This window comes from Antennarius striatus, chromosome 16, assembly GCF_040054535.1.
Source record: "Antennarius striatus isolate MH-2024 chromosome 16, ASM4005453v1, whole genome shotgun sequence".
NCBI lineage: Eukaryota > Metazoa > Chordata > Actinopteri > Lophiiformes > Antennariidae > Antennarius > Antennarius striatus.
In genome coordinates, this window is record NC_090791.1 from 21,082,827 (window position 1) to 21,097,826 (window position 15,000).

Consider the following 15,000-nt stretch of genomic DNA (forward strand, 5'->3'; position numbering starts at 1 on the left):
CCTTCATGTCCTCTTTCACTACATCCATAAACCTCCTCTTTGGTCTTCCTCTAGGCGTCTTCCTCTCTGACTTTATCTCCAGAACCTCTAACATGTGCTGTCCCTCTGATGTACTCATTCCTGATCCTATCCATCCTGGTCACTCCCAGAGAGAACCTCAGCATCTTCATCTCTGCTACCTCCAGCTCTGTCTCCTGTCTTTTCCTCAGGGACACTGTCTCTAGACCAAACAACATCGCTGGTCTCACCACAGTTTTGTACACCTTTCCTTTCATTTTAGCTGAAACTCTTCTATCACACATCACACCTGACACTTTCCTCCACCCGTTCCATCCTGCCTGGACACGCTTCTTCACCTCTTTTCCACACTCTCCATTGCTCTGGACTGTTGACCCTAAGTACTTCAAATCCTCCACCTTCTTGATCTCTTCTCCCTCTAACCTCACTCTTCCACTTGGGTCCCTCTCATTCACACACATGTACTCTGTCTTACTGCGGCTAACCTTCATTCCTCTCCTTTCCAGGACAAACCTCCACCTCTCTAGCTTCTCCTCCACCTGTTCCCTGCTCTCACTGCAGATCACAATGTCATCTGCAAACATCATAGTCCATGGAGATTCCTGTCTAACCTCGTCTGTCAGCCTGTCCATCACCATAGCAACAAGAAGGGGCTCAGAGCTGATCCCTGATGCAGTCCCACCTCCACCTTGAACTCCTCTGTCACACCTACACACACCTCACCACTGTCTTACAGTCCTCATACATGTCCTGCACCGCTCTAACATACTTCTCTGCCACTCCAGACTTCCTCATACAATACCACAGTTCCTCTCTGGACACTCTGTCATCAGCTTTCTCCAGATCTACAAAAACACAATGCAGCTCCCTCTGGCCTTCTCTGTACTTCTCTATCAACATCCTCAAAGCAAATACTGCATCTGTAGTACTCTGTTTTGGCATGAAACCATACTGCTGCTCACAAATGTTCACTTCTGCCCTTAGTCTAGCTTCCACTACTCTCTCCCATAACTTCATTGTATGGCCCATCAGCTTTATTCCTCTGTAGTTGCCACAACTCTGCACATCTCCCTTGTTCTTAAAAATGGGCACCAGCACACTTCTCCTCCATTCCTCAGGCATCTTCTCACTATCTAAGATCCTGTTGAACAACCCAGTCAGAAACTCTACTGCCACCTCTCCTAGACACTTCCAAACCTCTACAGGTATATCATCAGGACCGACTGCCTTTCCACTCTTCATCCACTTCAATGCCCTCCTCACTTCATCCTGACTAATCTTTGCTACATCCTGGTCCACAACAGTCACCTCTTCTAGTCTTTGTTCTCTCTCATTTTCCACGTTCATCAACTCTTCAAAGTTCTCTTTCCATCTTCCCATCACACTACTGGCACCTGTCAATAGACTTCCATCCCTATCCTTAATCACCCTAACCTGCTGCACGTCCTTCCCATCTCTGTCTCTCTGTCTTGCCAACCTGTATAGATCAGTCTCTCCCTCCTCACTGTCCAACCTAACATACAAGTCATCATCAGCTTCTTGTTTGGCCTTTGCTACCTCTACCTTCACCTTACGCTGCATCTCCCTGTACTCCTGTCTACTCTCCTCAGTCCTCTCAGTGTCCCACTTCTTCTTAGCTAACCTCTTTCTCTGTATACACTCCTGTACCTCCTCATTCCACCACCAAGTCTCCTTATCTACTTTCCTTCCAGATGACACACCAAGTACTCTCCTACCTGTCTTCCTGATCACATTAGCTGTAGTTGTCCAGTCATCTGGAAGCACCTCCTGACCAGCCAGAGCCTGTCTTAACTCCTTCCTAAAAGTCATGCAACACTCTTCCTTTTTCAGCTTCCACCATTTTGTCTTCTCCTCTGCCTTTGTCCTCTTCATCTTCCTCACCACCAGTCATCCTACACACCACCATACTATGCTGCAGCGCACGAGAAATGGGGCTAAAAACAAACACGTAGGTCAAGTACAGCTTTAAAAAGGCAGAGATAAACTATTTGTTCTCCAGTCTGTATTTTTACTTCTCCATTGATTTTTTTAATCTACAACCTCGTGTTCAGTAAATATTGGTGATCGATTCCTTCTGCATTATTTAAATAAGATTCACTGGAGTCGATCCTCAAACCTTCAGTGTCTCAAAGGAATTATTATGTTTTAATTTCAGTTCAAAGGCGACGCGGTGGTCCAGTGGGTGGCGCTGTCGCTGCACAGCAAGGAGGTTCTGGGTTCGAGTCCCGCTCTGTGTGGAGTTTGCATGATCTCCCCGTTTCTGGGGGGGTTCTGTTCAGGTTGTCCAGCTTCCTCCCACCTCCAGAAACATACGCTTCAGGTTCAGGACTCGAAATGAACGTTTTTTCCTGGTAGCACTGGTGCTCCCAAATGTAGACGTTAGTAGCACCAGCAACGACTTCAGGAGCACCTACCCAATAACAAAGCAGTGACGGAGCGATAGAGACGCTCCGTCCATCTCCGTTCCCCCCCCCCCCCCCCCCTCCCTCCAGGAGAGCAGCCACAGCCGCGCTCTCATTGGTTCCTGGACCGCGGTCCTGCTCAGACTGTTCCACACCTTCTCCAGCAGGTCCACACTCACGTGTCTGCATCAAACAAACTGTCGGTAGTGGGGTGGAGGGGGACACTCACCCCGACGCGTTTACCCCACATCCACACAAAACTGTATGAGACGCTCACCTGAGGATCCTCCTCCGGGTCAGGGGCCAAACCGAGGCACTACCTGGGTGTGGGTTAAGTAGCGCATTGTGGCGCGCTGTCAGGCCAGCCCGGTCCCTGGACTGAACCATTCTGGTTATTATTGGATGGTTTTGTATTTTAAAACATCACTAAAAGATGTTTCTGTTGCCCCAAACTCCCCCACGCCGTTAGTGAACATCCGTTTGCATTTTTCTGGGTCATTTTGCCCTCAGCTTGGACTTCAGGAGATACTTGTGCTAAAAAGCTCTGAGCTTTGTTCCATAGTGGAGCTTCATGTCACCACTTTTAATTCACGCTACGTGTTCAGACCACATGAGGTCAGGTGGTCTGAACCGTCTGACGGAGGAATAAACATACATTCCGTCCATATGTGACCACAATGGTCGCAGTTTGGAGCCCTGAGGTTAATTGGCCGTTCCGAATTGCCTGTAGTTTGTGAGTGTGTGAGTGTGTGTGTGTGAGTGTGTGTCTGTGTGTGTGTGAGTGTGTGTCTGTGTGTGTGTGAGTGTGTGTCTGTGTGTGTCTGTGTATCTGTGTAGCTCCACGGTACAGTGGCGTCACGCTTGGAGTGTCCCCCGCCTCACGCCTCAGTAGACTCCAGCTCCACGTGACCCCCACAGTAGAGAATGCAGTTACAAGATGAATGAATGAATGATGGATGAATACTGGATGGGTGACGGATGGATGACGGATGGATGATGGATGTCCTCCCCTCTGCTTCCGTGCTGCTGAGTGTCGGTGTGGAGTCTCATCCATTCGGCCCTCTGCTGGTCACACTGCGAAGAGGCACCGGCTGTGTGTGTGTGTGTGTGTGTGTGTGTGTGTGTGTGCGCGCGTGGGAGCGCCCCCTCCCTCTGCTCGTCAGTAGTAGAGACGGGCCCCTTTCCTTGCCGCGTTCCCATTGGCTGCCGGCGGCTCCGCCCCGCTCCTCGCCGATTCAAAACAAAGTGGGGATGACGTCACACACTGGCTCCCATTTAGACAAAGCAGGAACTCCCTCCTCTCCCTCCCCCTCGTGTTGTGCCTGGGGGGGGGCAGGAGGCCGCTTCCCTCCCATCTCACTGCAGATGTTGAGCAGGAAACAGTTTGTGTGTTTCTAACATTCACATTCATCGACTGCAAAATGTTACACAAATTCATCCAATCGATCAGTGATTATTTTGAGCCCATGTGGGTCACGTGATGACGGATCATGGATTTGTTGGACGGACAGTGATTATGTTTAAAGTGTTCGTGTTAGAAGTGTAACAGAATAGTGACGATGTGTTTCCTTCAGTTTGTGGGTTATAGAAATGTTGTGAAGGAACTATTTCATTAACGGTGGGGGGGGGGGGGGGGGTGAATCTCTGACACGCAGTTTGGGTTTTTTTGTTTTTTTGTTTTGTTTTGAATATTTTATTCCTAGTTGTTAATAATGAATAAGTGTTCCAGGTCTCCTCACAAAATTGTTTGCAGAAAATTATTTTTTGTTTGTTTGTTTTTATTTGCACTTTTTAAATTTTCTTAAATTTTAAAAATATTTCTGAGTGACCTCGTAAACCTGTAACCGTTTTTGATTAAATATATTATTTATGAATGAATAATAATTTTTAAAAAACGATTTTTAAAAAAACAAATTGCTAAAGTAATTTACTGTGTCATCAATAGCAATAGATTGTTGTAAGTAATTATTTAACACACTTTTACTGGGAATTAAACAATTTTTTCTGAAAGAACGTTGATACAGTTTGAGGAAAATAATAATTAATTTTCCCTTAAATGCCCTAACCTACTTAATGACCCTTTCCTGTAGAATTTGTTAAATATCATATTCTTTAATAACAATAATAAAATGCAACTACTAAAAATCATCTTTCTGTGTTTATTATAAAATGATCCCCCCATAAAGCAGTTTGCATGTGTCAGTCTTGTAAACCTGTCATTTGTTGAAATATTAGTGTCTAAAGCTCCTGTGTTTCACTGTGATTCAGAAACAGTTCCAACTTCAAGTTGTTTAATTTTAAGTTTGAACTTTAACTTAAATTTTAAGTTAAGTTTTATGGAATTATTTTGGAGAGCTTTAAAGTAATTATTAATGTGTGATTTACTGGTCACGTAAATTAAATTTCAAGTTTTATCCTTAATTTTATTCTTCATTCAGTTCTTCTTTTTTTTGTATTTTCATCCTGGGGGTGTCTTCTCAAATGTCCCGTAAATATTTTCTCTGCTGTCCTGTAATGTGTTGAGAAACATCAGAGACGACCCTCTGGTGTTACCCCCAGCCCCCCAGCCCCGGTCCCAGACTGGGTCCAGCGGCCCCCTGAAGGACTCCTGATGGTGTGTGTGTGTGTGTGTGTGTGGAGCGGGGGGGTCTGTCTGATTATTAAAACACTTTAAATTCCTGTTTTTACAGCTTTCAGGATTACAGAACTGCAGGAATAACTCATCAGTGCTTAAAGGGTTAATGCTAACCGCCAGCCGTCATTTCGCGCGGGGGGGGGGGGGGGGGGGCGGGGGGGGCACACTTAGTGACTCGAGGGACGCGCTCGCGGTCAGAGGGGACCTTCCGGAAGTAGCATAGAGGTGCTGGCCTGTGATTGGTTGTTTTCGGGGTCTGGCTGGAGGAGAAAGCAGCGCGGGAGCGGCTCCGCTCCTCCGGTGTGTGTGTGTGTGTGTGTGTGTGTGTGTGTGTGTGTGTGTGTGTGTGTGTGTGTGTGTGTGTGTGTGTGTGTGTGTGTGTGTGTGTGTGTGTGTGTGTGGGTGGGTGTGTGTGTGGGTGTGTGTGTGTGTGTGTGTGGGGGGGGGGGGGGTCCGGGGGGGTCGAGATGGCGGCGGAGAACCGACGTGTCTGCAGGAGCCCGTGCTCACGTAACGGGCATGTGGCGCATCACGTGACAGCTCTCCTCCTATGGCGCCGTCCTGGTGGGTTGTCCGCTGTCACGTGACTGCTACTCATTGTAGTAAATGGGCGTTGGCCAAGATGGCCGCCTACTGGTGACGTCACATGTCAGAGAGAGACACGGAGAGTTTTTATCCATAAAAGTCAAATGACAAAACAATCACGTGGACACAAATGAAGGAGAGATCGTCATGGAGGGGGTCCCTTAGTCTGTGTGTAAACATCTAACCTTTAACCTTCATCAAACTAAAAAGTTTGTTTTTTTTAAGCAGACCAAATTAAGAAACGATGATCTGTTCTCCACAACCCCTCTTCTACGTCTTTTCCTTTTTCTCCTTATTTTTTTCAGTCTATGAAACTCGTGGTCTGTAAAAACGGTTTCAAACCTTCTGGTTTCACTTCTATCCAGAACCGTGTGGAGGTCAGGGAAACATTTCTCTGCTTCTGCTTCCCAAACTTTTGCGTTTTGCAGGAATTTTTTTATCAGAGAGATATTTTTTTAAATCTACAGTGATCCCTCGTTCCTCGTGGTTAATGTGTTCCAGGAGCCACACAAGATTAACGAATTCCGCAATAGATGGATGAACTATTTATCTTATTATTTACAGTCATTTAAACCACCTTCTATCTGTGTCGCCTCTAAAACTCTGACAGACTGTTTGAGGCACTTCAGTGTCTCACAGAAGTCTGAGACTCACAGGACGGAGCGTTCTGACTGATGCTGTCAGCCACAAGAGTCACGCATGACGGCGCATTGGACGTTTATTCATGAAGCAACTAACAATCTGATTTTTAATTTTGTCTAAACAGGAACTCACATTTCAACAAACTCCTCCTCCTTCTGGTTTCTCCCTTCAGGGTCTCCACAGCCAATCAGTGTCCTCCATCTAACCCTGTCTTCTCATCCTCTTCTCTCACACCAACTACCTTCATGTCTCTTTCACTACATCCATAAACCTCCTCTTTGGTCTTCCTCTAGGCCTCCTGCCTGGCAGTTCAGAACTCAGCATCCTTCTACCAATATATTCACTATCTCTCCTCTGGACATGTCCAAACCATCTCAGTCTGGCCTCTCTGACTTTATCTCCAGAACCTCTAACATGTGCTGTCCCTCTGATGGACTCATTCCTGATCCTATCCATCCTGGTCACTCAGGTGACGCTGCTTCCTGTGTGAGGGGTGACACTGCTTCCTGTGTGAGGGGTGACGTTACTTCCTGTGTGAGGGGTGACACTGCTTCCTGTGTGAGGGGTGACGTTACTTCCTGTGTGAGGGGTGACACTGCTTCCTGTGTGAGGGGTGACACTGCTTCCTGTGTGAGGGGTGACGCTGCTTCCTGTGTGAGGGGTGACGTTACTTCCTGTGTGAGGGGTGACACTGCTTCCTGTGTGAGGGGTGACGTTACTTCCTGTGTGAGGGGTGACACTGCTTCCTGTGTGAGGGGTGACGCTGCTTCCTGTGTGAGGGGTGACGTTACTTCCTGTGTGAGGGGTGACACTGCTTCCTGTGTGAGGGGTGACACTGCTTCCTGTGTGAGGGGTGACACTGCTTCCTGTGTGAGGGGTGACACTGCTTCCTGTGTGAGGGGTGACGCTGCTTCCTGTGTGAGGGGTGACGTTACTTCCTGTGTGAGGGGTGATGCTGCTTCCTGTGTGAGGGGTGACGTTACTTCCTGTGTGAGGGGTGACACTGCTTCCTGTGTGAGGGGTGACACTGCTTCCTGTGTGAGGGGTGACGTTACTTCCTGTGTGAGGGGTGACGTTACATCCTGTGTGAGGGGTGACGTTACTTCCTGTGTGAGGGGTGACACTGCTTCCTGTGGGCGGAGCCTGACTGATGTAGGACTTTGGTAAACTTAGTTGTTTTCCCCCATTGGTGATAAAACATCAGAGTGTAGTTTTACTCTGGCTGTAGGACTTATGTAATATTAATTAATTAACCCCTTGTTGTCTGGTGCCTCCCCAGCCAGCGTCGGCTTCATGCTGGACACATCTAGACCGGTCTGTGTTGGAGGGTCTGTGTAGAGCATCTTCAGATCTTTCAGACAGACGTCTGGACTGAAGCGGAGGGTAGAGCATCATGGTGCCGTGAGGTGGAGTCTGTCAACATTTACTGCTATACAGTATTATTTTGTTTTAATATATAAGAGGATTTTGTGTGAATCTGAAGGTTGGTCGTCTTCTCCAAACGACTTTAAGTCCTGCTGACAATCCAAACCTCTGGAGGGTGTGTCACATGGTGTGGTGTGGTGTCACATGGTGTGGTGTGGTGTCACATGGTGTGGTGTGGTGTGGTGTCACATGGTGTGGTTCGGTTCGGTGTCTCCTCTGATTGATCAGCTTAAAGCACTAATGGATCAGTTATCAGTTAGCACTGCTAGCTGTACTGTAAGGTGACACACACCTTGGTGTTGTAGTGTTGTGCTCATCTGAACACAGTACAGTGTGTGTGGGCATCCGGGGCATTAAGAGAGGGCAGGTCCACCAGAGCCTTACAGTGTGTTCATAGTAGAACATAATCAATACAGCTCCATTCATGTCCCACAATGCTTAGCGAGTAGCAGTACTGCACTGACAGCACTAGACACTGACACCAGATAGATTCAAACTAACAGCATCTACTGGTAATCCAGGGAAGACTCTAAATGTGAGGGGTTGAACGTTAACATATTTGTTAATATACACAGTGCGAGTCGATGTGAAGGTGTGTCAGTCACATCTAGATTGGTGCAGTGACACGCCGTGACCTGATTGGTCCTGTCACACCAGACCCTTGGAGAACGCCGGAGCATCGATGGTACAAGGCAGCGCTTTGGATTCAGGAACCCATCAGTGAAGGAAATCAGTGAGAAACAGAGTAGAGGAGACACACAGGGATGTTCTCATCCGTCTGGAACAGGAAGACATGTCAGTGACATGCCCCCCACATGATCATGTCTGATCTACATCTGGAGGAAGAGGCATGTATGGATCGTGATTCGTACCGCAGCACACTAAATATGAGTTCACGTCAGAGACAGCAGTAAAGTATCTGGAGCTAACGCTGGGCTAACGCTGGGCTAACGCTGGGCTAACGCTGGGCTAACGCTGGGCTAACGCTGGGCTCCAGACTGTTCTAAACCACTGGTCTGTGTTCCCCCACTGACCGGTTTAACGTCAGACACTGATTTCACTCACCAGCCCTTAAGCTGTGGTGAATAAATACAGCAAAATAAAACCATATGACCAGCATGGTTTTAAAGGTGAATCCGATGTGTAGCAACTTTTTTATTTTGTATTTTTATTATAATAATAATAATTATAATAATAATAATAATAATAATAATTTTAATAATAATTATAATAATTATAATAATTATAATAATAATTATTATTATTATTATTTATAATAATTATAATAGTTATAATAATAATAATAATAATAATAATAATTATTATTATTATTATAACTATTATAATTATTATAATTATTATAACTATTATTAAAATTATTATTATTATTATTATTATTATTATTATTTTTATTATAATAATAATAATAATAATAATTATTATTATTATGTGGTTAGCGCTGCCGCCTCACAACACGGCGGACCAGGTATCGAGTCCCGCTCTGTGTGGAGTTCTCATGTTCTCCCCGTGTCTGTGTGGGTTCTCTCCGGGTTCTCCGGCTTCCTCCCCCCTCCAGAAACATGCGCTTCAGGTTGATTGGCCGTTCCAAATTGCCTGTAGGAATGAGTGTGTGTGTGCATGGTTGTGTGTCTTTGTGTGGCTCCACGGTTCACTGGCGTCGTGCCCGGAGTGTCCCCTGCCTCACGCCCTATGCAGCCGAGATAGGCTCCGGCTCCCCGTGACCCGCTGCGGGGGATACAGCGGTGGTGATCTGAAGATGACCGACTGACTGGATTAACAGCACCTTCGTAACTTCGTACCAACCTTTGTTTTGTGTTGGTTAACGTATTAACCAACACAAAACATATTAACCAGTTAATATATTCTGTGTTAGCGGCCGGAGCGGCCCCTTTAAGAAGGAAGTCATGTGACCAAGGCCAGCGCGGCCCCTTTAAGAGAGTAGTCATGTGACTGAGGCAAGCATCTCCGCAAGCGTGCAGATGTGGAGGAGAGAGTCCACATTTAAAACCAAACATTGTTCAGAACTGACTGACCCCTGACTAGCCCCCCAGCCCATCGTAGCCCCCCAGCCTATCATAGCCCCCCAGCCTATCGTAGCCCCCCAGCCCATCGTAGCCCCCCAGCCTATCGTAGCCCCCCAGCCTATCGTAGCCCCCCAGCCCATCGTAACCCCCCAGCCTATTGCAGCCCCCAAGCCTATCATAGCCCCCCAGCCTATTGCAGCCCCCCAGCCTATTGCAGCCCCCCAGCCTATTGCAGCCCCCAGCAGCGGTAGCTTCCATTCCTCTACACAAAACATCTGATGACCAAAGGTAATGACTGGCTGGAGGCTCTGGAGCTAACTGGTGGTTCTTCAAGATGGGGGGGTTAGAGTGTGGGATAATGTCCTGACACTGTAGAGCCAGGCGCCCCTGTCTGCTTTGAGGGGCTCTAACCCTTGACCTTTGACCTTAACGAGAAGTACCGCCCGTCTCCCCTGTTCATCTCCTTCTTCTCCTGGTTGTGGGTCCAACACCTCCACAGCTGAGGAGCCTCAGAAGCTGTCCTTACATTATTATACAGGTGTCTTTACATTATTATACAGGTGTCTTTACATTATTATACAGGTGTCTTTACATTATTATACAGGTGTCTTTACATTATTATACAGGTGTCTGTACATTATTATACAGGTGTCTTTACATTATTATACAGGTGTCTTTACATTATTATACAGGTGTCTTTACATTATTATACAGGTGTCTGTACATTATTATACAGCAGTCTTTACATTATTATACAGGTGTCTTTACATTATTATACAGGTGTCTGTACATTATTATACAGCAGTCTTTACATTATTATACAGGTGTCTTTACATTATTATACAGCTGTCTTTACATTATTATACAGCAGTCTTTACATTATTATACAGCAGTCTTTACATTATTATACAGCTGTCTTTAAATTATTATACAGCAGTCTTTACATTATTATGCATCTGTCTTTGCATATTATACAACTATCTTTACATTATTATGCAGCTGTCTTTAAAGTCTTTCCCCATTCGCTGCGTTCACACGTAGATGACGAGTCGGGCGTGGTTCTTCTACGTGATTCCATGTTTATGTGTCTGTTGTTTCTCTGTTGCATTTATATTCATGTCAAGGCTTCCAGACGTTAAAGGGACAGGAAAGTCAAATGAACCAAGTGTGTATTTGATGAACATAATTGAACAAACGTTTTGGTGGCATTTTTATTTTCTTATAATCAGTGGGGATTTGGAAAAACTACATTTATCATAATTTACAGAGCACGCCATCAGAGCAGAAGTGACACACAAATCACCGTGGTGACGTAATGACTTTGTGTTGGCCAATCATGGATGGCGCTGGGCTAGCATTGTAAAGTCGTAGCTGAATGCTAGCAGGCTAACTGGAGAGAAAAAGCTAACTACTTGTGAGATTGGGAGAGGAGCTAACGCTAAAGGAAAAGGCTCCTGTCCAAAGAGCAGGTGTTAAAGAAATGTTAGAGAAGTGATGGTTCTGTTAGTGACTACATGAACACAACTGTATGGAGTTACTAAAGAGCGTTCTGTCAGCCCCCCAGGAGCATTGTGGGTACTACATGGATTGTCTCATTCCAAACAGAAACCATAGCTGGACAGACTGTTGGTGCTAGCAGCTAGTGTCACTCACTAATGGTTGTTTCTGTGTGGTTCTGTTTGGACCCTCTGCTCTGAACATGAACATTGTTAACAGTTCTGACTCTAGATGGTGTTACCTGGAGTCCATGTAGAGTTATTTCTTCTAACATAGCAGACGCCTTAAGCCATGTTGGTCACGTGATGCCTTCTGGCAGATGCACCGTGATTGGTTGGGCAACTGATTGGTTGGCCGCTTGATTGACAGGTAGTGGGTGGGGTTGGTGACAACGTGAGACTTTCAAGTGAGCTTATTCAAATGTAAAGGTGGGGATATATGTCTTGTATTTACGAATGCTTAAGGATCAGGGCCTGACGTGCTGTTTTTGTATGTTTCATCCCAGTAAATTGACCTGTCTATCACTTTTGATGTTGTTTAGTTTTCACGGGTGCCATAATCACATCATAATGTGGACATAAAAACATTTATACCTCCAGTAGCTCCAGACATGAATTAATTATCTACCAAACCTTGGAATTCTGAATAAATACTATGGTTTGCCTCGAAAATGAATTCAAATTTCTTTGAAAATCCTCCGGGGTGAAGTGCTCATGGTAGATTCTTGATCTTTGGTCATTTTGACCCTGTTTATTCTGCTCTCCATCGCCTTCCAATCTTTCCAGAAGGTGTTGTAACATCCATTCACCTCACAGGTAACCATGGCTTTACCTGGTTTATCGCTTCATTGATCGTATTGTGCTGTAATGGCTGCCCTGATGACCTATGACCCCACGCGATGGAGCTGATGTATCACAGATTTTAAGTTTTCCTGACAGCAGGGACGATGCCAGATATCAGGAAATCTTTTTTTTCTTCATTTTTTCATAATGATAAATAAATATTCACTTTAAAATGAGTTTCTGACACCTTTAAATAATAAATATAGACTTAATGTTAGAGAAGTAAACTTAATGATAACACAATGTCTTCATGGATTTTGGAAAGGGTAGCTTTGTAATTACTTTCTTTAACATGTACGTAGTGTTGATGGTGGTGTCACCCCCTCATGATGGGGGGTCACCCTCTCATGTAGGTAACATGTATAGATGGTTTAAATGACTAATGATGAACGTATAACCAAATGTGGCTTTGTTTGTGTGCCCCCCCCCCCCGGCCATCCATCTTTCTCCACCCATTCCAAACCTGTTGCCATGGTTTCATCCAGTCCCGTAGGTGGCAGTGAGGGGTCAAACCAGTTCACATTGTTGGCCTGCTGGGGGTTGGGCTATGTGTATGGGTTTTGTTGACTGGGTGTTGGCGGGATAGGGTGGGGGTTGTATGTGTTCAGGGGGCTGTGAAGGTTTGATTGGGGGAGGGTGTCATGCGGTGCTGTGGGCAGATCGGGGATATTGCTGGGGTTTGGAGGTCAGGAGGTGGAGTCAATGCTGACTATGGATTGAGGATCGGTTGATCGATTGAGGGTGATCAGGTATTGGTTGGGCTGGAGGCCGCTGGGGATCTGGGTGGGGTTGAGTATGTGGGTTGTCTATGGGGGTTGGGTGTTGAATAGACCATTGTTTCTCAGTAGGGTGTGGTGACAGGCTGGATTAGGACTGCTTCAGATGATAATGGGTAAAGTGGAATGTTGTCCATCTTAACGTTTCAACGCAAGAAATAAGGAATCGTCCAGCAGACAAAGGACGAAGACTCAACACTCACAACGGACAGACTAATAGTTCCAGAGGCATTTAGCTCAGGGTGTGTTATAGTGTGAGTGACTATGAGTGTGAGTGTGAGCAGAACCAGTGACAACAGCAAAGAAACTGCCCCAGATCAGACCTGAGGGGCGTTGACACCACCGACGATGTTCCACCACAAACATCCAGCTGTTGTTGGTCTTATCTGTTGGTTGACACAACGGTGTTTGCTGTGGACGTTCACAACAATGAAGTAGATGAAGACTATAGAATGGAGACACACAAAACACCCCCTGTATTCAGTGGACCACCCCTCCACCGCCCGCTGTGGGGTCAGTCGACCAGGAACCTCTCCTGCTTTTGGATTTTGTGGTTTTCTCCAACGATTGGAGCCTAAACTTCATAACTCTGGTGCAGAGCCATTGGGCAAGTAGAGACAAAAACCTACTGCAACCCCCCCCCCCACACACACACACATCTACCTACAGAGAGGCCCACCTGGTCCACATGGCTCCTGGAGCAGAGACGTCCATCTGGACAGTGTCCTGATATGTTGGGACGCATCGGTCACTGTGAGAAGGTTCCGACCTGGGGAAGGCTGACCTTTAGATTTAAACAAGCACTGCAACACCTGTTTCATTCATTCATTCATTATCTTGACCGCTTCATCCGCCGTCACGGGGAGCTGGAGTCTGACCCAGCTGGCTTAGCGCGTGAGGCAGGGAAAACTCCAGGCGCGACGCCAGTGCAGCGCGGACACCTGTTTAAGCTTCATCTCTATTTGTTCCCAAAGGGTGATTACTGGGGCATCAACACATGAACCTGGACCTGAAGAGGGCACCTATGGGGTGTCACATGTGTTTACATGACAAAGATGGTAGAACAGGCTACCCATGTGGAGCTGGTTCCATCTGACCTTCCCTTTAGCGTGTTAGCATGATCTGTGAAGAACACCCCAACCCACTCACACTTTAAATGTTCCGTTGAAGCTGTTTCCATCATAATGACCTGATATTTGATGAGAATAGGAGTCAAAATAAAAAACGACACACTTCCTACTTCCTGCTTTCTTCCGTCCTTTGACCTTTAGGGTCAGACTAATGGGACCGCCAGGGACTGATGTGCTGCTTTGTGTTGTGATCCTTCATGTGACAAACATTTATTTTGGTCTTACTTTTCTTTCTGATAGCAAATGTTGTTTTTAAATTGCTAACGTCTCTTTCTTGTCTCTGCAGGACCAGGAAGCTGCAGATCAGAAACATTCCACCTCACCTGCAGTGGGAGGTCAGTCTCTGGATCCTCTCTCTCCAGTTACAGCATGCTGTTCTGTCTGTTGTCTGTAGTCTTAATGTTTATTCCATGTCCAGCTGATTACTGGGTATTTCTTCCCTTGCCGGCTGTGGGGGGTGTTTCTGAGCCACAGATGTAGGGTGGTCTGACTGGGAGCGTAGTCTTCATCAGACGAAGCTGCAGGCCACAGTGATGCTGAGACATGCTGGGTGGATGGGTGGTTCAGAATGACAAAGAAACATCAGTGGTATTCATGCATCAGCCACAAAGACTGCCCCCTACTGGCTGGGCAGTCTTTGCTTCAGGTGTGTCGTCACCTGACCGTACGGTGACCTTCAGTCACCACAGGTCGCTGATGGTTCAGCTGCTGGGAGGAAGGAAGAGCGACCCCGACTGGACGTGACGCGTGTTTTCTTAAAGTTCTGCGCTGCTCCGTGTGTTGAACCCACATTTAAATGTCAGAACGCCCTGCAGGCCTCCAACAAACACTCCGCTCAGCAAAGAGAAAGCACCATGAAGGGCCTCGTGCATTTTGTTTCACGAGTACACGTCCAATGTGGAGAACACCTGTGACATCACGACGCTCAGTAGGATCATGTTTTATGTTCAGGTTAGACAAGGCTGGCGTTTCGCTTCTTTCG

General features: G+C 46.4%; 1 protein-coding gene across 1 annotated transcript in view; it reads left to right on the forward strand.

Moving 5' to 3' along the window:
- igf2bp1 (insulin-like growth factor 2 mRNA binding protein 1) overlaps positions 1-15,000 on the forward strand; it is a 45,552-nt gene that overhangs the window by 17,838 nt on the left and 12,714 nt on the right. The window contains exon 3 of the mRNA XM_068337225.1: positions 14,305-14,353. Coding sequence (XP_068193326.1) covers positions 14,305-14,353 — 49 coding nt within the window. The remainder of the gene's footprint in view (positions 1-14,304; positions 14,354-15,000) is intronic.